At 41.1% G+C, this 24,096-nt stretch overlaps 1 protein-coding gene across 1 annotated transcript in view; it reads right to left on the bottom strand.

Annotated features, from left to right (window-relative positions):
• Positions 1 to 21,390, bottom strand: part of naa15a (N-alpha-acetyltransferase 15, NatA auxiliary subunit a) — a 54,926-nt gene extending 33,536 nt beyond the window's left edge. The window contains exons 1-5 of the mRNA XM_052032244.1: positions 21,203 to 21,390; positions 9,952 to 10,036; positions 6,886 to 6,990; positions 5,487 to 5,644; positions 1,489 to 1,623 (exon numbers count right to left, since the gene is read on the bottom strand). Of these exons, the coding sequence (XP_051888204.1) occupies positions 1,489 to 1,623; positions 5,487 to 5,644; positions 6,886 to 6,990; positions 9,952 to 10,036; positions 21,203 to 21,256 (537 nt within the window). The 5' untranslated portion in view covers positions 21,257 to 21,390. The remainder of the gene's footprint in view (positions 1 to 1,488; positions 1,624 to 5,486; positions 5,645 to 6,885; positions 6,991 to 9,951; positions 10,037 to 21,202) is intronic.
• Between the last annotated feature and the right edge of the window lie 2,706 nt (positions 21,391 to 24,096).

Here is a 24,096-nt window from a genome sequence, read left to right on the forward strand (position 1 = left end):
CAACTTTTGGACATTCATGTGTATGAGCTCCCAGAACTATTATTAGATTCAGGAGTCTGACATGCATACATGTGTGTGTTCCTATGAATGGCAGAACTAGTTTCCTCTCTATTGTTCTTATCAGTTAAACAAGAACCAATCTTGCAAATTACCTGTTTGCAACCTCCCTACAGTAATCAAATACCATCATCTCTTAAGAATACAGGCTGCCAGTTTCACCACAGGAAGCCACTTAAGAGATATGCTTTGAAAACTGACAAGCAATCACTTCCATTGATACTTGTGAAATGATACTCTATTAAAAGAACATAATATCCACTGATACTTCAGGGCCATCGAAACCAGCCATCGAGCAGGGGACATCCCGATTTTGTACCAATATAACTAAGCAAGGATGACAATAAATAAATGTTCAAGTTAACTGGCCCTCATCAAGACCATTCATTATAATACTGTGGATATACAGTTACCGTATGAAGTGATTGTTTATTTTCCAGTTTATGGACAGAATTGACTCATGGACGTCTGTAAAAGCAGAATCCATTCGTAACCCAGGGATGGCTTGCAGAAAGCTTTGCTTAAACCATATTCAGAATACCAACTTAATTTTGCTTTCTGCGTAGGAATAACAGAGGCTTTGAAAATGGTTCTGAGGAGGGACACAAAAATGATTCCAAGTTTAAGCAATCTCACTCAGCTTGGCTTATGATATGAGAGCCAGGGTTTATGAACCACATTGCATCATTCTTGTATATTTGCAAGTATATTACAGGTATCCTGCCAACACCAATGCAGTCAATCTTAGGTTTTTGTGACAATCCAAAAACACCTGATAATACTTAATTTCCACATTACAATACCTGAATAGTATTTCATATACCTAAAGTGATTCGGTTGCAGTGAAACACACAGCATAATGCAAGTTTTTTTAAATAATCTCCCCTTTTACTTGGAGGCATGGGAGTTTCACAGCATCCTTCCTGATTTATTTCAGCGAAGAGATCAAAACACTATCCCAAAGATTCCTTAAACAGTTTCCTAACACAAATTCTTTTATTTAATTCTGGTGGTAACCACAACTTCAAGGGATATTCACTGTTGTTTATCAAAGCTTTAAGGGACATTGCCCATAGATTAAGCATCTGAAGATTAAACCAATCTCTAAAATGTAATCACTGTATTTTGTGCAGATTGTGGGATAATTTTCTTTTTCCTTCTAAATTAGTTTTCTTTAAACCCCTCTGCATGTTCCAGCAGTTTCTATAAAACAAAATTTCAAAATAAACTAAAAAAAATTTTAAAGGAAACATAGAAGTTACAAAATAGGTCTTTAAGCCTGAGAAGAAATAAATTACTATTTCAGCTTTAACACTGCCTTGCAAGTTTAATAATAGAATAACCAGTTTATTACATCATCAGGGAATTAGGCCTAAGAGCCCTAATATTCTTCAAGAACAAAATGAACCCATTAAGTTGAAAATTGCATACCTGCTGTGTCTTCCTGAATTCTTCTAGAATTTTTGAAGCCATATCATAATCTTCTAGTAAATGGTATGCTATGGCATAGCCAATCCAGGATGCTCGCTGAGCAGGGCGGAGTTGAAGTAACTGGTACCTGGTTTCCTAGTCAAATTAATATAATATTAAGACTAGCATTTCAAATTTATAAAAACATTCAAGATTAAAAATAAAGGAATACATAAGAATGAGGTTTTTTCAGTCAATAATTTCAATCTAGATTTTAGAACAGATGTCCTCTTATTAAAAATATGGTGAAAGCAGCACTCATCCCATTCGTAAATATCAGTCTGGGAAGTTTCTCTCCACAGGTGCTTCCCAATTACTGTTCAAATAGTTTTCATTTTAGACTTCCAGCCTCTGCAGTATTTGGATATATTAAAATTCTTATTTTGGCAGTACCATGGCTTGCTGTCAATGAAGGTAGTCAACAAGGAATGTTACAATAAAAATAACATTTTAATCTGATATTCCAGATAGGAATCATTCACATTTGGATTTAGATCAGGCACTGAAACAAATTTATCTACACATTTGAGCAAGCCTTGATTAAATCCTACATCCCAGAATCAGATAGGTATTCCAAAAAGGCAGAACAGGAGGAGGAGACAAAAGACTTAAAAAAAAATTTCATTCAAGATTCCATGGAACCAGACTTGATGTAAACCAACCCCCTCCAACCACATCAAACAGCATATACTTAAAGAAAAATCCATTCCCAAAAACCCAAGTGCAATAAATAAAACTAATTACATGATAACATTACAGTTCAATTCACATGATTCAATCTCAAAGTGCTGCCTACAAAACCAACTGCATAAAAAGAAAGCAGGCTAAAAAATAATTTAGAACTTCACCAGTACATCAGAAAACTACAGCCCAAAATCTGCATTTGAAACAAGTAGTTTCTCATTTATCTAATACCACATGCATTATATGCCGTATAGCATAACCAATTTATTTACCTAATATATGTTGTAGTTACATTATACTATTTTTGCCAGCAGGTGGTGTGCATGGAACAGCCATTTTTACTCAAAGCATGTACCCAAGTACTGTACAATTAAATATATTAGTGCCATCTTGCAAAAAAGACCCCATTCTATGGATTTGAGCTTTCTGCCGTTCCTCAATTCCCTTGTTGACCTATGCTGGGGTACTGTTCCACACATCTCCAGCCTTTCAGTAAGTCTCAATTTGTCATATGAGTTCAAACAGTAAGCAACAATACAGTTGAGTCTGATCTCGTACTCATCCATACTGCTTACAATTGAAGTCACTAGCTATTGATCAATATCTATTTTTCCCCTCTCTAGTTTTGGCTTATAATTGTACCATTGCTCTCAACTTAAGAATAAAGTGTCAAGACAAGTAATTTTAAAGTAATTTTGTACAGTAAAACTCTGCTAATCCAGCACACTTGGGACTTCGATAGATGAGCAAGTGTTCCGGACTATTGGATGTTATTCAATACATTTTTAATTCACTGATGTTACATTATTTTACAATAAATTTCTAAATGAACAAGTTTAAAGAAAGTACAGAAACTGGTGCACCAGCATGTCAGAAGGGAGTGCAGGAAGCACTGCCTGGTGAGCTAGATGCCCAACCATCAGGATTTCCAAATAGTTGGTAATTGATGAATGGTTAATTATTGTCACATGTACCAAGAGGTGCAGTGAAAAACCCTTTTGCATGCCATCCATACCGATTATTTTACCACATCAGTACATCGAGGTAGTACAAGGGAAAAGTAATAACGGAATGCAGAATACATTGGTACAGTTACAGAGAAACTGATTATCAGAGTTTTACCATAATATGCATCAGCACTGAGAAAATCCAAAACTGCTATATTAGACAATTGTTGGGCTATAAACTCCATGTGTTCAAAAATATATTTTTAATGTCATTTTTCTTAAATGGAAAAAAGTCTTTATCCTTTTTAAAGTTGATTATGAAAAATTGAAGGTTGGGCTGTGCTTTGATTTAGTTTTTGAATTTTGGCATTTGACAGACTGCCAACATAGGAAACAGGAGCAAACCATTCACTCCTACAAGCCTATTGCACCATTCAGTGAGATCCTGTCAAGCCCTCTAAATCCATTTTAAAAGGGTCAATCCTCATTCTTCTAAGCTCAACTCAAGCCTCAGCTACTCAACTTCTCTTCATTTGACAGATGTGACATCCCAGGAACCAGTCTTTGCTGCACTCTCTCTCCAACAAACACAGCTTTTTTTTAAGGCAAGGGGACCAAAATTATACATTTCTCCAGGTGTGGTCTCTGCAAGGCCCAATATAATTGTAGTAAGAGCCTAGAGAGCCTGATGGCAGAAAGACTAGTTTGAGAACTCAAAGAACCCAAGAGCGGCCGTACCATCTTTTTAATTATTCTACTTTCATGAAAGTTGGCATTGCTGGTAAAGCTAGCACTTATTAACCATCCCCATTTGCGTCTCAGAAAGTAGTGGTGGGCCACCTTCTTTAACTACTCCAGTGTCCCTGAAGGTATTCCAACAATGCTACTGAATGGGGGATTCTAAGATTTACACTTAATTATGAAGGAATGGCAAAATATTTTCAAGTGTGCAACTTGGAGGGGGCCAAGTTGCTGGCGTGCTCATGTGCACACTGTGCATGTCCTTTTTGGTAGCAGGCAGCACAGACTTGGGAGGTGCTGTCAGAGTAGCCAAAGTAAACTGCTGTACGTTTTTGTAAATAAGACATAATGGAAGCACAGTGGGGGTAGTAAATAGTTTGGCTGATGAATGGGGTGTCAATCAAGTGGATTGGGTTTGTCCTAAGTGGTGTTGAGTTTCTTGAGCATTGATGGAGTTGTAGTCATCCAAGCAAGGAAAAAGAATTCCATTATACTTCTGACTTGTAGATGGAGTGGCTTAGGGGTGTTGCAAGGCTAGCGTCTGACCTGCTGTTGTGGCATAGTTGTGTTTCTGGACAATAATGATCTCATGACATTGATGGTGAGGAATCTGGCAATAGCGATGTCATTAAGTATCAAGGAGAGGTAGTTCAAGGAGACTCTTTCTCATTTGGTATGGTCATTGCTTGGCAGTTCTGGGGCATAATTGCTGCTTGCCACATATCAGACCATGCCAAAATCCTTCCAAGGTCTTGCTGCATGCAGACATGGACTTATTAAATTTGTCAAGTTGCAGCAAATGGAATGGAATTGAATATGTGCAATCGTCCATGAAAATTCAAAATTCTGGTCATAGAGGTACAAGAGTGCACACAGAGAAAAAAGGACATGTTCTAAACAATGCACATTGAATTTAAAGTGGCAACATGCAGCAAAATGTGGAAGTACACAGCCTAAATCCATGAGTGGTGAGTTATTAGATTATGCACATAGATTTAAAGTAATCTTTGGGAAAATAAAATAAACTTTGATGCCTATTTAGATTTTGTATCTATTGTACATATCCAAAAAGAAATATGTAGAAGATGTTATTAAAACTTTAGTTTGCTACAAATACTTGCATTGAACTAATGTCAGCAAGATCAGAAATGTGTTTGCAGCAGCTAGCAAATTTCTTCAAAATAGTTCATTAAAGGGGCCACAGACCTGCACTCAGAGACCTTCAGCTAGGTTACGGTTGCTTACAAGCTTAGTAATGTAGTAACCAAGATTACTAGCATGAATTCATGTTGACTGAACGTTTCCCAAAGGTGCACAGAGAGAAAAATGACATCAATCTGATGCACAGGCACGGATTACAAAAAATTACTTTGTGTAACTACCCAACTTTAACGAACACCAAACGAGATCAACTTTCTCTGGCTATCACTGCCACTTAGCTCCTAGCTTTTGGCTCCCTTGACAAGAATTTACCAAGCTGTATATTTGAACACTAATTCAATTCAAGAAAATGCACATTCACAGTATGCATCCCTCAAAAATGATCCACCATGTGGCTACACAAGACAGGCTTGAAGCAGCACTCACCCTGTAGCCCTCAAGGTCACGCATCTGAATTTGTAGAAGAGAAAGATCTCTCAGAATCTGAAGATTGTCTTTATCCCATTTTAGAGCGTTCCGGTAGCACTTGATGGCTTCATCATACTTTTTATCTGATCTTTGAAGGAGACCATACACATGCCAACCTGGTTCAATGTCAAGAAAAATAGCACTTGCAACTTCCAGAAGTTACTACCTTCAAGCTGCATTGCTATTTAGCTCAGCAGGAATTTCAACCACAGGATCTTTTTCCAAGTTTTAAAATTTAACGGTTAGGGACAACCAGTATCAGAAATGCTCATGGTCTCCCATTAAAAAAACTGCACTGTAAGGAGTCAATTTGAACTGATGAAACTGCATCCTATTACTGAACTGAGACACTGAGTAAGACAAACACATTGTTAACAGCCTTGTGACTGGTTTGATAATCTAGATTGAATTCAACAATTTGTATTTTCAAAAAAAAAATCAGGTTACAATGATTTACATTCATCAGCAGCTATTACAACTACATCAGCATGCTGCAAGCAGCAATTTGAAACTAACACCAGCTCATTCACCAAGTTCCACTTTCCCTTTGTGTAATTGAAACAGTTACTGGGTTTAGCTCAAATCACATGGAAAATCAAATGTTTACAGCATATAAAATATGCAAAAAAATTGGGTTTTAATATTTATTATTGGTTATAGTGATTCTGTTTTCTAATTGCTTTACCACAAAGAAAATATTAAGCACCATTATAAAAGAACGATTGCTCTACAATGTTGTTATTTGGGCATTTGTAACATTGTGATAATTTACACCAGATTGTATTATTCTCAGAATTAAACACACTGGTGACTTCTGAAAATTCTTGTCTACTCAACCTATGCGAGCTCCAGAACACAGAAATAGGCAACTCATTCCATCAAGCCTCTTCCATCAATATATCAATATAACAGTTAAAGTATAGAAAAAATAATTTTAATCTCCTAAATATTTTGAGTAGGTGAGTCAAGTTAGAAACTCGCCTGCTGTGACAAAAAGAGGCACTGGCTCATTTAACTCTGCTGCTTCTAAATAATGCCAGCCCACTGGTGCCTGGTACTGGGGGAAAATGAAGAATTTCAAGCAATGTAGAGATTCTCCTTGTAACACAGCTGTCAGGATTGGTTGGGAGGGGGTAAAAATTTAGTACATTAGAGGACTAAAATTTCCCCTTATGTGGGGCTCAGGGTGAGCATTGCTGCTCCACCAGAAAAAAATTCATCTAGTTCTTGGGCCAATATACTCAATCCCCCAAAAAACCATTTAAACCTGTGCCTGGCAAATAACGTGTGTATATAATAAACGAATCTACTAACTACACTAATTCATGCAATAGTAAATTTATTTCAAAAAGGATACAGACATGACTCTTCAGATCATTTCGAAGGCCTCGTCGCACATACTCGTAGGCTTCTTCTTTCTTCCCCAAACAGTTTAGAGTCAAGCCTTTCATTGCCAGGGTCTCTGCAAAATTAGAAATAATGCATAACATATAAAGATGTTTTCTCAATTTTATCGTACAAATACAGCTGTACCATAGATTGAAGTACACATTATCATTTGAGTTAGAAAAACTTGTTGTAATTCAGGGTTTTGTTTTGAATGATTTCCCATTTTTCCCCAGTCTCAATGAATTACTTTTCCACAACTTGTTTGAACAGCAGCATCTTTCCCACACAATGAGCAACCTCCTCTTGGGCTCCTGGAGCTCAATGGCTAAATGATAACAAAAACATGAATATCAATTATTCACCTCGTCTATCCACCTCCTCATGATGGCCACTATTAACTCAGAAATAACAAGGAAACAAAAATGCAGGCAGAATACCTGATCAAATTGTATTAGAATTTAATCTTTCATAAGACAATTAGAAATATTATTAATTTTAAAAAGACTGCATTTTATATTAAAGTAGCTTCCTTCAAGTAGTAATTGTTCACTTCGAACAGTAATCTCATGAAAATCCAATGAACCATTACCAAATAATCAGCTAACATTTTGCATTTTTGAGTAATTCGAATACATGATCTCAAAATGGGCAAATAAAACTACAAATTCCATATTGGCATTTTCATTTTCCAAAGCTTCTTCTCCATTTGATTCAGTGTTGCACGAGGCACTGATTTCTTCATCCATCTAACAACCTACACAGGACAATGCTCATGCAACAATGCCCAAAGCAATTACATACATTTGGATATGTTAGGTTTACTTGTATCCATAGACGAGGATCTATGAATAATAGCCATTTGGGCAGGGTGCATATATTGCACAGACCACATGTATGAGGAGCAAGAACATTTAGGTCAGAAAGGGAGACTATGTCTTTTGTGATTCACAAAATTAATCTTACTAGTGCAGTTTAATACATCAATCTTGGTGAATGGCTATACACATGTACAGTTAGTGAATGGGCCAGATAACAGCAACATTATATTTTCCAACTGATATGGGAAGTGTGGAATACCTGTTTAATTCTACAATGCCTGCCACTTTACATGTCAAGTTGTAATAGTATATCCATGCAAAATCTTAAAGCAGCTTCTGGACTCTACCAGAAGGATGTTGAGGAAATAAGAGTATAGGACAGATATACATTATTACTCCCTGTAATAAGAGAATAAAAGACTTGGTCTTTCAAGGAAAGAATACGTAAATAAAGGACCATGGGTAAGAGAGACGTGACAAAAGTAGATGAAATAATGCATTTAAAAAAAATAAAGTGAGTGCATGGCTGTGAAATTCACTACCTCAGTGTTTAAATCCCAGTTTAGCTCCCATTCATGCTATCCAATGTCCACAAAAAGATGGCTATTCACAAATTTATGTCCCCAATAATACCTCAAGATTTGCCATTACCTTACTGATAAGGTGTTGAATAATCAGTAAAATACCTTGAAACAATAACCAGATAGATTTCTACAAAGAGAACAGCAAAGAGAGTAGGCTGAGAAAGCATATGTACAAAGTTGGTTAAGTAACAAGCAACAGAGGTTCATGGTGAAAGGTTGTTTATCAGTCTGAGGGGAAAGTGGAATTTCCCCAGGGATCTGCATCAGGGCCACTGTTTGAAAATAAATCATATTAATGACGTAGACTTCTACTTGTAAGCCACAACTTCTAAGTTTGTGAATGACACAAAACCTGGCAGCATTGTGAGGTGCAAAGATAATTGGAATAGATTTCAGCAGGAGATAAACAGGCAGATGCAAGGAAGATGAGGTTTAATGCGGAGAAATGAGAAGTGATGCATTTTAGTACAAAAAATGAGAAGAGCCATTATACAAGAAAGGATGTTTTTCTGAAAGGGGTGCAGGGGCAAAGGATACAAGGAGCACGTGTGCACAAGTTACCAAAAATAGCAGGACAGGTTGAAAAAAGTTAATAAGTCAGACATAATTCTGGGCTTTATCAGCAGAATCACAGTATAAAAGCAGAGAAGTTATGCTGAACCTTTATAAAACACTGCTCTGGCATTTTTGTTCATAGGAAGAATATGAAGACATTACAGGCAGTCCAGAAAAGATTTATGAGAATAGTTCATGGGATGAGGGACCAGAGTTACCAGATAAATAGGAGAGGTTGGGGCTGTTTTCTTTGAAGAGAAGGTTGAGGGGAGATTTCAAAGTGTAGAAAATGAGAAGTCTGGACAGAGTTGATAGTGGGAAGCTGTTCTTTTGGTAGAGGGATCGAGGAGTAGAGGTTACAGCTATAAAAAGGGACAAGAATCAAGAGTGACATGATGAAAACCTCTTATTAAGATGCAACATGTGACTGGAATTTGGATTGTACTGTCTGCATATGTGGAAAGACAGGGTCCAATACTGGCCTCAAGGAGGGAATTGGATAAATATGTGGTGAAGGAAAATGTGCACGGCTATGGAGAAAGAGTGACGAGTGTAACTGAAGAGTTGTTCTGGTAAACAACCAGTACAGACATTTGGCTGGCTGGCCGCCTCCTGTGTTACGAAGAATCTATGATTTTAGGAGCTGTAAATGAGATTAAAAGAGATTAGCACAAAAATATAGCAACATGTATTGCATCAATCCACCTTTATTTCAATGCATGTAGTTAAGCATCAAGTATAAGAGAATCATTTTCACTTATAGATCTGTATCTCAAAAAGACAACAACCTAAAGATGGAGGAAATCTAAGAAACATTATCCAAACTGCATAGAGATAAAAATTAAAACTAAAATTTGTGCACCTCCACCTGCTCCTCCTCCAAGACCACTCTGTACACATCACTGTTGTCATTTACCATTATTGTAATTCTGCATCACAAGCCAACGACCGAACAAGTACATTACATAAAATTGACTTTTTTTTTGTACAGCTCTTAAGTAGATCATTTTTAGGCTTAGGTTTAGCAACCCGGGGGGACGGGGGATATCAAAGTCATAAATGGCAAAGCTAACTTACCTCCATGTTCTGCATATTTAGGATTGCTAAGAATTTGTTTGCAGAACTTCAACCCATGTCTGTACTGCTTGTGTTCATAGCATTTCTGTAAAGGGGAGGGGGGAATGGAGGAGGAGAGGGAAATATTAATTAGAAAATACAAGATCAAGTACTATAAAATTGATACAAATCTTTGACAAAACAGCCACAGGTCAGCCTACCCAAAACAGTAGAAAAAAGTAGTTGTGCAGAAAAAGATCTTAGAAACCAGTTCTCCCTCTCTCTCAAGCTACATCTGGAAATTAACATTTGTTGATATATGCTCAAACTACATGTTCCATTTTGAACTTTATTTAAAGTTTCAAGCACAATGTGACGAATATCAGATGTTGAAGAATCGCACCATGAGAATTGCTTTTCAACTGAAAACAAGTTTTCCTCAAGATCGTTCTAACAATATATTTTGAATCCTCTTGGTAAAGGCACCTCTCATTCTAATGCGACTTTTGCTGATTCAGAATATTAGCCTCCAAATCTAGCTGATCAGTCACAATAACGCTGTTCCCATATCTTTCAAAACTATCTGACTCCACCTTATTCATTTTAAATAGCCACCCTTAATTTTTTTTCTCTATCATTCTAGCTCTAATCCATCCTGGCTCTGCAGGTCTGATATCAGAGCTGTAATTTTCAATTTATGCAACCAAGTCAAACTGCAGGGTTGTATATACACATGCATAGCTGACTCCAAATAAAAGTCACACAATGATTTAGCAAAGGCCATCATTTGCCCTGCCATGTTTATGCCAGAATTCCTAGCTTTCTATTGACCTGAACCTGGTCCTGCAAAAGCATTGCCTTCTGCTTCAATATCAATATTATAATCCTCTATTCACTCCATCAATGTGAATGGTCTCAACTCAAAACATTGACTGTTTATTTCTCTTCATAGATGCTGCCTGACCTGCTGAGTTCCTCCAGCATTTTGGGTGTTCACTCCATCAATAATTTCTTCTGAGGCTATGGATCATTATCCAATTATATCCTTGATTCACTCTACTGCTCCAGACAGGCTCATGATCTTGACAAAAGATTTTTCCATAAATGTCTAAATTTATTTTATGTTGCAAAGGCATAAAGCCTGTCCCATCCCAATATGCTACAACTAAAATGCACTAGCAATTCCTTCCTCCAATTATGCAAAAGTCATAAAATGTCCAGGCAAATTTGAGAAACTACTGGAAAATTCATCTCCAAACTCAAAACAATTTAAGTACATTTCAAATCACTGGCTCCGATTTTGTTGTGGTGATGACAAAAAAATACTAAGTTTGCCTTTGGGGTGCATGATTGTTGCTATCACTGATTCAGCACACCTCAGCAGGCTACACTTTCACCCTTCTCTCACTGCCTGAGAGTGGTTGAAGCTGTGTCACTGACAGCATTAAGGGAGTGTCTCGATGAACACCAGAACCGGTTAGGCATAGAAGGCTATGGACAAAATGCCGGGCAATGGGAAGGGCACCCAGTGGTCAGCATGGACAAGTTGGACCAAACAGTCCATTTCCATGCTGTACAATGATTCTATCAACAGAAACAAAAAAGCTGTTTACAAGCTATTCCCACTGTAAAACGTGCATTTTATGATGCAGTCCAAGTGAATTTTAGCATATACTAAGCTATCATTATTAGTTAGCAAACTATCTGACCCTGGAAAGCTAATTTTCCCCCCACATGAAAATTTCAGAATAAGGGGCATCAAAATATTTGTATTAACTGCAACATTTAAATGTACATCTTAACCAAATGTTATGTCCAGCCTTCATTAATCTTGTTTTTCTCCACAGACGCTGCCTGGCCTGAGTTCCTCCAGCATCTTGTTTTTTCATTAACCACTCTGTTAAATGTTTAAAAAGCTATTTAAAGATATTGCTTTTTTTGCTTTCTAGAGTGTTGTCTCTGAGAATTCTTTTATATCATTGGCTGTTTAACTATGATGATATCACAGCAATTGCATGCCAAGGGTCTACTTCAACAGCTGCATAATAGCAGAAGGCATCAGAAAAGGAGAAGCTTTCCCCTGAGTTCATCAGGTCTTTGCGTGGACCTTTGAGGTTAGCAGAGTGCAAAATTCCTTTAATGCTGACAAGTGTCTAATAATAGTTCAAGATTTTTAAGTGTAAGTTGTCAAAATGTTTAATTTTTTTTATCAGTTAGTAATGTCTAGGATTTAGCAAGTTTAATAATCTTCCTCTAATCTGGTGGAAATTATTTCTAAAGTACACATTTCACTGAGTGCTGTATTTTCTGCAGAATCTGCCAATCGTATACAGAATGATGCAGCTGAAATTCCTCCAGATTTAAAACTATGCATTGTACATATTCGGAACCTTCACTCCTGTTGAGCATACATGTACAGTAATACCTCTTATGAGGGGAAAAAAAGTTCTTTAAAAACACTTTACAAAATCTTGCAATATAAATACCAAAGTACATAGTAGCAAGACATAGACTAACCTACAGCAAGAAAAAGTAGGCACCAAGACGGTCTTTGCTATAATATCATTATGGTGTACTACTGTAATCAGAACCCAAGAGTTATGCCAAATTATGGAATTCAACCCAGAATCTGTTTTTGAAAACTTATTTGAACAAAAGGTAAAGCACACTAATACAGCTATGGAGACAAGAAGCTGCAGATGCTGGAATCTGGAGCAACACACAAACTGCTGGAGGAACTCTGAGTCAGGCAGCATCAGTGGAGGGAAATGGACAATTAATGTTTCGGGTTGAGACCCTTCATCTGGGCTCAAAACGTTGACTGTCCATTTCCCTTCATAGATGCTGTCTAACGCATTGAGTTCCTCCAGCACTGTGTTGCCTTAGAAGTGCCTGTTGCTAATGGCATTTCACCCTCAAAGTCGGTGCAGATTAAATCCTGGAATGCAAAGCTAACCTCTGACTTAATTTCTTTACATTGTACTTACAGTATATGCTCCAGCAAGAAATGCAAGCTCACTGATTTTGTTTTGCAATTACACAGAGAGATTAGACCAACCATATGCTCCACTGTTTCCCTCTTATCCCCTGACCAATTGTACCAATCTTCTTCTTACGTTCCTTGCTGCCTTGGCTCTGAACTTGCACTTTGCTCTTATTTTTCCTCCTCACCTACCTCCCCCCGCTTTCTCCTCCTCCTCCTGCTCACCTACCTCCCCCGCTTTCTCCTCCTCCTCCTCCTCACCTACCTCCCCCGCTTTCTCCTCCTCCTCCTCCTCACCTACCTCCCCCGCTTTCTCCTCCTCCTCACCTACCTCCCCCGCTTTCTCCTCCTCCTCACCTACCTCCCCCGCTTTCTCCTCCTCCTCACCTACCTCCCCCGCTTTCTCCTCCTCCTCCTCCTCACCTACCTCCCCCGCTTTCTCCTCCTCCTCCTCACCTACCTCCCCCGCTTTCTCCTCCTCCTCCTCACCTACCTCCCCCGCTTTCTCCTCCTCCTCCTCCTCACCTACCTCCCCCGCTTTCTCCTCCTCCTCCTCCTCACCTACCTCCCCCGCTTTCTCCTCCTCCTCCTCCTCACCTACCTCCCCCGCTTTCTCCTCCTCCTCCTCACCTACCTCCCCCGCTTTCTCCTCCTCCTCCTCCTCACCTACCTCCCCCGCTTTCTCCTCCTCCTCCTCCTCCTCACCTACCTCCCCCGCTTTCTCCTCCTCCTCCTCACCTACCTCCCCCGCTTTCTCCTCCTCCTCCTCACCTACCTCCCCCGCTTTCTCCTCCTCCTCCTCCTCACCTACCTCCCCCGCTTTCTCCTCCTCCTCCTCCTCACCTACCTCCCCCGCTTTCTCCTCCTCCTCCTCACCTACCTCCCCCGCTTTCTCCTCCTCCTCCGCACCTACCTCCCCCCGCTTTCTCCTCCTCCGCACCTACCTCCCCCCGCTTTCTCCTCCTCCGCACCTACCTCCCCCCGCTTTCTCCTCCTCCTCCTCACCTACCTCCCCCGCTTTCTCCTCCTCCTCCTCACCTACCTCCCCCGCTTTCTCCTCCTCCTCCTCCTCACCTACCTCCCCCGCTTTCTCCTCCTCCTCACCTACCTCCCCCCGCTTTCTCCTCCTCCCCGCCGCCCCCGCCAGCTTCCTCCTCCCCCCGCCTCCGCCAGCTTCCTCCTCCCCCCCGCCTCCGCCAGCTTCCTCCTCCCCCCCCGCCTCCGCCAGCTTCCTCCTCCCCCCCCGCCTCCGCCAGCTTCCTCCTCCCCCCCCGCCTCCGCCAGCTTCCTCCTCCCCCCCCGCCTCCGCCAGCTTCCTCCTCCCCCCCCGCCTCCGCCAGCTTCCTCCTCCCCCCCCCCGCCTCCGCCAGCTTCCTCCTCCCCCCCCGCCTCCGCCAGCTTCCTCCTCCCCCCCCGCCTCCGCCAGCTTCCTCCTCCCCCCCCGCCTCCGCCAGCTTCCTCCTCCCCCCCCCCCGCCTCCGCCAGCTTCCTCCTCCCCCCCCGCCTCCGCCAGCTTCCTCCTCCCCCCCCCGCCTCCGCCAGCTTCCTCCTCCCCCCCCGCCTCCGCCAGCTTCCTCCTCCCTCCCCGCCTCCGCCAGCTTCCTCCTCCCCCCTTCTCTCAATTTCCTGCCCACTTGTCAAACTCATCCAGTCCATGAGAGTCATTTCTTGTTCCGTCATGTCTATTTTCACTAAATGCTTAATGAGATACATTGACAACACCAAACTCCACCAACATGGTCTTGACCTCTCCAGAATTTGCCAATAAACCTGCAGACATCCAAAATTGAATGAAGACAAAATCTAGATTAACAAACTCTATTCCCTAGCCAATTGTAATCCTTTGCCTGGCCAGTCTCAGATCAAACTATACATGACCTTGACTTTATCAATTTCCACTGTTGAATAATAATTTTCTACTCCAACCTCCTTCTTAAAAGGCTGAAACCATGATGAGACATGTTACTTCATCCAAGAACTTAGATGCATTCCCCAACAGCGAAAACACAAGAGGCCGTACATAGCAAATGAATCATAACAGAGCTCCATACCCAATGCATGCAGCTGCCCAACAACATCCTCACACAACAGAATACACACGAAAAGAAAAATCACAGAAAAGCAAATAGGAATTAGAGCTCTACCTGTTAAGAGTCTGTCCCTAGCCCCGAGGGATAATAGTCAGCTCAGTGGAGACCACTAACAGAACCTGAACGACCAACAAATTTTGTGCATTCAACCCTCAGTAAAATGAACGTTTTAAGCTGCGTTTTACACAGCTGTGATGCCTGAATTCAGAGACTCACTGAAATTTAAGTCTTATCAGCAATTTTCCACAGGCAGATTTTAGGGATCATGCAAATATAAGGTAATAACAAATGAAAATATTCAAGAGGAACTTTTTCATTCTGTGAATGGTTACACCATGGCACTTGCTACCACCAAATTGAAGCAAGTAACAACAGTGCATCTATAGGGCCACACTTGGTAAGTGTGCAAAGGATTAGGAGGACATGCAGATCATTTCAGATGGCAAAAACAGCTCACGTCAAGGAGAAGCACCAACATGGACAATATGATCCTTTACTGTGCTGCACATTTTATAATTCCGTAAGGAATGAATTGCATGTTTGGTGTTCAGGTACCCATTGTCATGCAAGAACTACTCTAGCAACTGAAGGAAAGGACTGAACAAGCACATAGAAGACATGAACAAATTCATGCAGAAGCAGAAAACCAAAGGACTACTAGAACTATAAAGATCTGAAGAAAATAAAGTAATAACATGAAAAATTCTCAAATATATTAGAAGATTTGTAATGGGAAATGTGTCTGCTAAAAGCAGATAAAGCCAAAACTATGAATACTAAGGAGTCTATGGAATTGTTATTTTGTTTCTGATTATCAATGCAAGATGATAAAATACCAAAGGTACTCAAGAGTTTAAGAATAATTCAATGGAAGGAACTTTGCAGCTGAAACAGGTTGTTAAATGATAAAATGCAATAGAAAAGCCTTCAAGACCTAGTGGTATCATCCCAAATGTTAGGCATGAATTCCAAAGCTCCTTTGATTCCAATATTGTACCTCAGGACTGGAAAACTGCAAAACATCACTTCATTGTTTCAGGAAGAAAGAAAAGCAAGCAACTGCAGGTTGGTACATTTAACTAATAAACTACTGGAATTTCATTTTCATGGACAGAGTCATTAAGCACAGAACCTGGTGATGACAGACATCATAAAGCTGCGATGGGTAGGTCACATCTGATTAATCGCTTGAATCCAAGATGATATCCCATTTGATGGATAGGAGAAAGTCTATAGACAGGATTCCAGAAAGCATTTAATGAAGTTCTACAGGATAAATGATTACAAAAAGAGCAGAGTTGAAGGCAAACCTTTGATGTAGATAAATAAATTGAAACAAAGGGGATAAATGGCACTACGTAGTAGCCTACATGTAGTCCTAGCATGGATCATACAAATAATAACTTGGATGAAATAAAAGTCAATACCCAAAATTACAGCCAGTCAATGCTACATTAGGTGCTCCACAGAATGACCATTTTTATTTTTTGCAAATGGAACTGAAGTTTCAAAAATTACAAAGTTACCTAGTTTGGATTCCAGAAAGCTAAGTATTTTTCTAAATGGTTTGAAGCTCAGCAGTCAAAAGATTGGGTGTCCAAGTATACCAATGACTAAAAACTAGTGCGCAAGTGCAAATGCGATCAAGGCAACTAATGGAATATTGGCCTCATCTTCGGGGGAATGGAATGCAAAACCGAGGATGTAATTCTTCAGTTGCATGATGCCTCAGCCAAACCCCTTCTAAAATACTACGTTTAGTTTTGGACATCCCATGTCAGGGAGATTATTGGCCCAGGAGTGGGTATAGTATGGATTTACTTAAATTGTACCAGAGATTAAAAGATTAAATTACAAGGACAGACTGCATAAATCTGGCTTAAGAATGATATATCTTGAGTTATATCATTAAGCATTATAAACAGGATGCTTGAAGTGACAGTGGGATTCAACAGAATAAATAATGTGAAATTACTTCTCCTGATGAGTGGAAAATTCGGAATAAATGGGTGCAATCTTATAATTAGATCTCGGCTATTTAAGACCGAGATCAGGAATAATTTTCTTTCCACATAAAGGATAGTGGGAAAACTGGAGTACATTCCCTCAAAGGGTTATGGGCACTGGGTCAAATTAAATAATATTATTGAAAATAGATTTTCATTTGGTAAAACATGGGAAGACAAAGGAATAGATATAATGGCTTTGATTTCAACCAAATGCCAGAACAGGTTTGCAAGGATGAATATCCTTTTTCTGTTCTCATACAAACTAAATTAACAAGAGTACATTCACAATCAGGCCAACTTAGTGAATTCAAGAATTTGAGAATACTTTTTCATTATTTCTAATTATAATTTGTTACATTACATATGATCAAATACAACAATACTTTGCAACACTTCATCCCCTATCCCACACTTGTGTTTAGGAACATAAGAAATAGGGGGCCATTCAGCCCTTCTAGTCTGCACCATCATGAATGAAGATCATGGCTGATCAATTCCATTTTCCAGCATTACCCCCATATACCTTGATAGCTTTAATAACCAAAAATCTACTGTTGTGCTTTGAACGTACACAACAACTGATACTCCATAGCACTCCAGAGTACCCTGTAGCCTAACAACATCTTGAAAGTATCCTGACTGGTTGCATCGTGGCCTGGCACAGTAATTTGAATGCACAGGAATGCAAGAAGCTGTAGAGTAGTGGACTCTGCCCAATACATCACTGGCACATCCCACCCCACCACTGGTAGTATCTACAGGAGCAGCTGCCTCAAGGAAGCAACATCCATCTAAGATCCCCAACATCCAGGCCATGCCATTTTCTTAAAGCTACCAACGAGCAGGAGGTGCAGAAGCCTGAAGCCCCACATCACCAGGTTCAACCATTTGGTTCTCAAACCAACCGGAAAAACCCTAATCACTACAGTTTTGCAATACTATGACCACTTTGCACTAAAATGGACTTTTTGTTTTGTTTTTGTTCTAATTGTGTTCTTTCTTATAAAAGTTGTGTATAATTTATGTTTGTTTTTTTCTTGTGAATGCTGCTTATATGATGCTATGTGCCTGTGATGCTGCTGCAAGTACGTTTTTCATTGCCCCTGTGCATACGACAATAAACTCCACTTTGACTTTGAGTGAAGAATTTCAAGCCTTCACCACCCTGAGTGAAGCAATTTCTCATCTTAGTTGAAAACAATTTGGCCCTTATTTTGAAACTCTGCTCCCTGGTCCAAGATAAATTAATCAGGGAGAATTTCCTGCAACAAGCCTATCAAGGCCTCTATGAATTTTGTATGTTTAGATGTGATCTCCTCTCATTCATCTAACTCCAGAGAATAGAAACAGTCCACCAATCTGTCTGTGTATGGCAAATCCGCTATCCCTGGAACCAGTCTAATGATTTTTTTGTTGAGCTCCCTCTCTATGACAAGTATATCCTTTCTTAACTGTGCACAAGACTCCAAATGCAGACTCACCAAGGTCCTTTACTATTGCAATAAGACAAGACTTCCTTACCCCTGCATTCAACCATTTTGTAATGAAAGCTACCATACTCTTTGCCCTCCTAATTGCTTGCTGCATATGCATGATGCAAGTCAGTGATTTGCATACAAGCATTTCTAAGTCCCTTTGAAGAGCAACACTATCCAATCTCATCATGCAGCAAATGGCATGGGTGGATAACATTTCTTCTACATTATATTTCATCTGTCATGTTCACACCCACTCATTCAACTTATCCACATCCCCATGAAGGCTATTTCATCCTCCTTCATACTATAAATCCCACTTGGTTTAGTATTGTCAGCAAACTTGGAAATATGACATTTGGTTTCTTCAGTCAAATTATTGCCTCCTGTGAGGGAACTTATCAAATGCCTTCCACATCCACTTGTTCCTTCTTACCTAGTCTAGTAGTAACATCCTCAAAGAACTCCAGATTAGTCAAACTTTATTTTCTTATCTTAAACCCTGTTGGCTTTCCTCAATCTCATTTTTTTCTTTGAAGTGTTTTGATATTATGTCCAATATTATTTATAATTGTTTCTTCCCCCAGTTTCTACTTTCAAATTTAAAAGCCTTAAAGCCTAACATTGTTATATTTGGCATTGCAACATTACCAAATTTCTACTTCGAGGCTACTCATTTCATAAAGATAACAAGTTTTAATTATGATCAATATGAAGCTTTATCTGCATCATCATACTTAAATATGGTTTTCTGGAATTTTATTTCCCCAAATCTCAGTTAACTGTCATCAACAGTGGTACCACAGAATATTCACAAGTCCTTGCACTCTTGCCTGTACACCAGTGGGTTATGAGTTCAAAATTAAACTGCTGAAGGAACTCAGAGGGTCAAGCAGCATCTGTGGGGGAAAGGTATTGTCAATGTTTCGGGTCGACAACCTGCCTCAGGACTGAGAGGGAAGGTAGACATTATAAAGAGGGGAGGAGGGGTGACACAGGGACCATTTGGTGAAAGGTGAACTGTGAATGGGTAAGGGACGATGGTCAGAAGGAAGGAGGTGGGGGAGGGGAAGGGTGGAGTTGGTAGAGAAATAAAGTTGATATCGCTTTTGGCAGTTTAACAATTTTTGATAGTGAGAAATGCAGTAACACAAATATATTTTTAATATAGTATTTCAATACATTAGGTTTAATTTAACTGTTATAAACCCAGAATTAAGCAGGACATACATTCGAACAATTCCACAAATAATAAATCTCTGATCACATCCTCAATGCCCGCAAGGCAGGGGAAAGCTAATTATCAGAATTCTCAGGCACATTATCAAGCCAATACTGTACAGGGATTGAGATCTAAATACTGAAATTTCTAATGTACATTTTCAGAGCAAAAATGCCTCTCAGAAAGGCTTTACCTTATGTCCACATTCATACCAAAGCATCTTGCCCAGTTATTCTTACAATTACATTATTTATCTTAACATTAAATACTAAAGGCAAACTATACTGAAAAGTTCCAAGTTTGTTTTTAATCACATATTAAGTTGGTACGATTCAGTCTATTATAAACTAGGCCCATTTCTGGAGTACACACGCCACTTCAGCACTAATTCTACTTTCCTACAGACAACTGATACAATATTTTATGGAAAACGATTGAACAACCTACAATCACTCTCTTTCCTCTTAATTGCACTGGCAACCATAATATATCTGAGATTCGATAAACTTAAACTATTGGATGACTTCATATGGAGATTACGAAACCCAATATACTCCAGATGACCAGGCCCATCCATCACAGCATAAGTTATTTTCGCGTTAAAGTAAGGAATCACCATCTGCGTAAAACGCGCTTTCCCCGATTCCAGGTAGTTAATTCAGAACCTGTTCACATAATACACGTAAAACTCTGTTTTTTAAAAAAAGTCAATGCCTTTGTAACAAAAGAGGTTTTGCAAGGCCTGGGCCAGACTAACAAAAAGCAGAGAGCGACTCTAAACCTTGCTCCGGCCTCTAATGCAACGCCCAGGCACCGTTCACGTGTTTGGCTTGGCCTGGCAGGGGGAAGGTGAAATCTCCAGGCCCCGGCAAGAGATGGCTGCATGAAACCATGCAGGGTGCCCGACTCCCTTGAACAAGGCACGAATAGACAAACTCTTCTCGAGGAGGCACCCGCGGCTGCCCAAGCCTACAGGCCTGAAAGCCGGGTGGCAGAAAAAGGAGACCGGCCCTACCGGCGGAGCCGGGACTCGGGTTGGTTGGGTGGTGGATGTGAACAGCGCTGGCCTTGGGCCCAGCCGGTCCCGGCAGGGTGAAGGCCGCGGCGTTGGTGAGGCGAGGGTCGGCAGACACCGGCCGGCCGGCACGATGAGGGGGGGGGGGGGCTTTAATGGCAGTAAAATGGTGCAAGAACCGCAGTTTCCGCTTGGGGACGGGGACCAGGAGGTGGGGGGTAGGGGTGGAGGAAAGGCTCTCCCCCTGATCTGGATGTGAATAACTTACACCGGCTGGATGTGTGGTGGTAGTGGGGGGGGGGGGTGGTGGTAGTGGGGGGGGGGGGGTGGTGGTAGTGGGGGGGGGGGGGGGGGGGGGGGGGGTGGTGGTAGTGGGGGGGGGGGTGGTGGTAGTGGGGGGGGGGGTGGTGGTAGTGGGGGGGGGGTGGTGGTGGGGGGGGGGGGTGGTGGTGGTCCCACCAGATCCGACCGCACTCACCAGGATCCGTTTGAAGAGCGCGTTCTCCTTGGCTGGCAGCGTTACCGACGGCATGGCTGGCGCGGGTGCGAGCTCTGGGGCCGGCGGCTGGGACACGCGCTATCCGCTGCTCCTTCTCCCCTCCGACCTCCTGGGCCGCCTCTCTGGCGCTCGCTCGCTCCCTCCCCGCTGCCTTTCCTTCCCTCCCCTCCCCACCCCTTCCCTCCCTCCCTCCCTCCCCCCCCCGCCGTCACTGAGGCCGCAATGCCACCGTTCCGCACGCCGACTCGAGGAGACCTCCGCCTTCACGTGTTCGCGCTCTCTCTCTCTACCTCCCTCCCTCCCTCTCTCTCTCGCTGCTGCTGCTGCTGCACGGAATTGAAGCACAGAGAGGAGGGGGGGGTGGGGTGGCGGGGGAGGGCGGAAAAAAAACCTCCACCAAAATGGCGGCGCAGCCACAGCACCAGCAACGCCGGCTCCCTCCTCCCTCCCCCCCCGGGTCATCCGGCACCGCGCCTGCGCTGCTGCTCCCCTCGCGAACCCCACACGCCGTCAAGTGACCTCCTGGAGGGGAGAGCGCGGAGGATGACGGTCTATCGGAGGACCGCTTCTGGTCCTCCCAGGTTTCCAAGACATGGTTGGCGATTCGGGAGCGCCAGCTTGTCTGTAGTTTAAAGCTTCTTTTAAATTCTGTAATTTTTGTTCTGATTTGAGTTTGCAACCAAATACAATGCAGATATAAAATCCGATGCCAGCACCCAGAACCCAATAGAAAGTAAACAAGATATTAATTTACTCACAAATAGTAACCAGTGAACAGGTGACTCTAAGCAACACATAACTGAGCAAGAATCTTTCAGCAAGAACTTATTTGTTCAGACTAGAATTCACAAGAATTATTCTCTAGAGAATTGACGCTGACTTTTTGGGAGGGAGGTCAGAATTGAGTTGATACTCGCTGATCAATAGGACGAAACTCGATAGACTACTTTCTGTGCTTTACATGTCAGTGGCTGAAAAGTCATTCTGGCTCTCGAGGAAGTTGTGGTAGCAGTTAAGTACTTTTAAAACGTATCTTGCGGAAATGCTGTGTTTTGGTTCAAACTTAAGATCAGTAATAGTATTTTGCACTTTAAGATATTTCTCATCAAGTAGAAAAATATCAGAGACTAATACAAGGCGGGAAAAGGAGGAGCGAACTTTCACTTTTACGGTACTGTAAGAGTCACAAGAGACAAACGCGCTTGTCAAGAACATCATAAATCCGCAAACAGTAAATTAGATAAATAGTTAATCTGCTGCATTTATGACCTTAGAGGATGAATAATAGAAAACGAGGAGAGTTCCCCGCTGAACTTTAAATAATATTTTGGGGAATTTAACAACCATTTACAAATGAAGCAGGCAAACGCTCGCTCCCCTGTCCTATGGAAGGAGAAGCTCGTTGCCACAATCGCCCGGCTTTGAAGTAATAACTTTTAAGGTCTGGAGCAGGGTTTAACCCCAGTCCTTACGAATGAACTAATCTCCCATTCAAAGGGAGGAATCAAAACATAATTTATGATGGAAGGGAAAAAGACAGCAAGGCATTTTTTTTTCTGGCTACCGGGATTGCGGATTGGAGTTCCACGGGGAATTGACTCCCAAAACTTGGGCAGAAGACCTAAAGGAAACCTTGTAAGGACAGTCTAATCACGTACACCAAGTCCTCCACGGATCTTCCGCCATGGTGGACGACTTAGAGAATCTGACAAACCTTAGCAAAGAAATTGTAGTTATTGTGTAAGTGACTAGGAAGCAGTTATGAGGGATGAAAGACACTTGGTAAATCGGCATGATGTATCTCAACCTGACTCACAAGGTTCTGTGTTGGGCTACAACTATTCCCCATATGTATAACTGATTGAGGTGACAAAATGGGATGCTGCATATCAAAGTTTGACAATTACGCAAAGTGGCACCGCTAGCAATGAAGACAGAGCTATTGCATTTATACAGTGATAATAATAAATTAAGAGAATGTGGGAAGTTGATTTGCGCTCATCCACGTTGGAACTAAAAGGCACAGAACGAGTGCTTTTCTAAACGGACAAGGGGAGGCGGTGGAGATTCAATGAGACTTATGGCAGCCATATGCATTTAACATTAAAATATCATGAGCAAATGCAGAAAAAAAATGATCTGTGTTTGAATCCACACGAATTTAGAAGGCCAGGAGGTGCCTTTGGTCAAAGTTTTCACAATATTAAAGGGAAATGATAAGAGTATATGGTGAAACATCAATTCCATTCATTGTAGAGTCGAGAGACAGGATACATTTTCTAAAACTTAGAGCTGTATAAATCTAATTTTTGAAGTTATGAATGTTTCAATATTGCAAAGACTTTGGATTCTAAGTCAATTGTTTACTTTAAACCTGATGTCTGAGATTAGTAGATTTTTTGTGAAGGTTTGGCTCACAGGTCAAAATAGATATAAAGAGTTAAGTCACAGATCAGCCATGTGCTCTCTCTATGGTGAAACAGGCTTGAGAGGCCAGAAATTCTACACCTGTTCATGCTCCTTGCCCCTATAATGTAGAACAGTGGGAAAGCAGAGCAAGAAATAAGTCAACATCACAGGAGTAAAGACTGAGTGCTAGAAAATGTATCTGGAAAGTTTTCTCAAAAGGAACAAAATTAACTGAAGATGATGATGAATGAGGGGGACGGAAGAGCCTGGTAAGAGCAAGAGTAATAGTATAAGAGAAGGCTCAGCTGCAGAGATCCTGTCTGACTAGAGATTATGAAAGATGAAAGTTTGGAGCCTGGTGTGAAGAAGAAAGGAAAAGTTCATTATGATGGAGATGCACACATGGATGACAATTCCATGGGCAGAGGAAAGATGGATTAGTACAAGCACAAAGGACCTCAGCC

The sequence above is a fragment of the Pristis pectinata genome, chromosome 2 (genome assembly GCF_009764475.1).
Source record: "Pristis pectinata isolate sPriPec2 chromosome 2, sPriPec2.1.pri, whole genome shotgun sequence".
Classification (NCBI taxonomy): Eukaryota; Metazoa; Chordata; class Chondrichthyes; order Rhinopristiformes; family Pristidae; genus Pristis; species Pristis pectinata.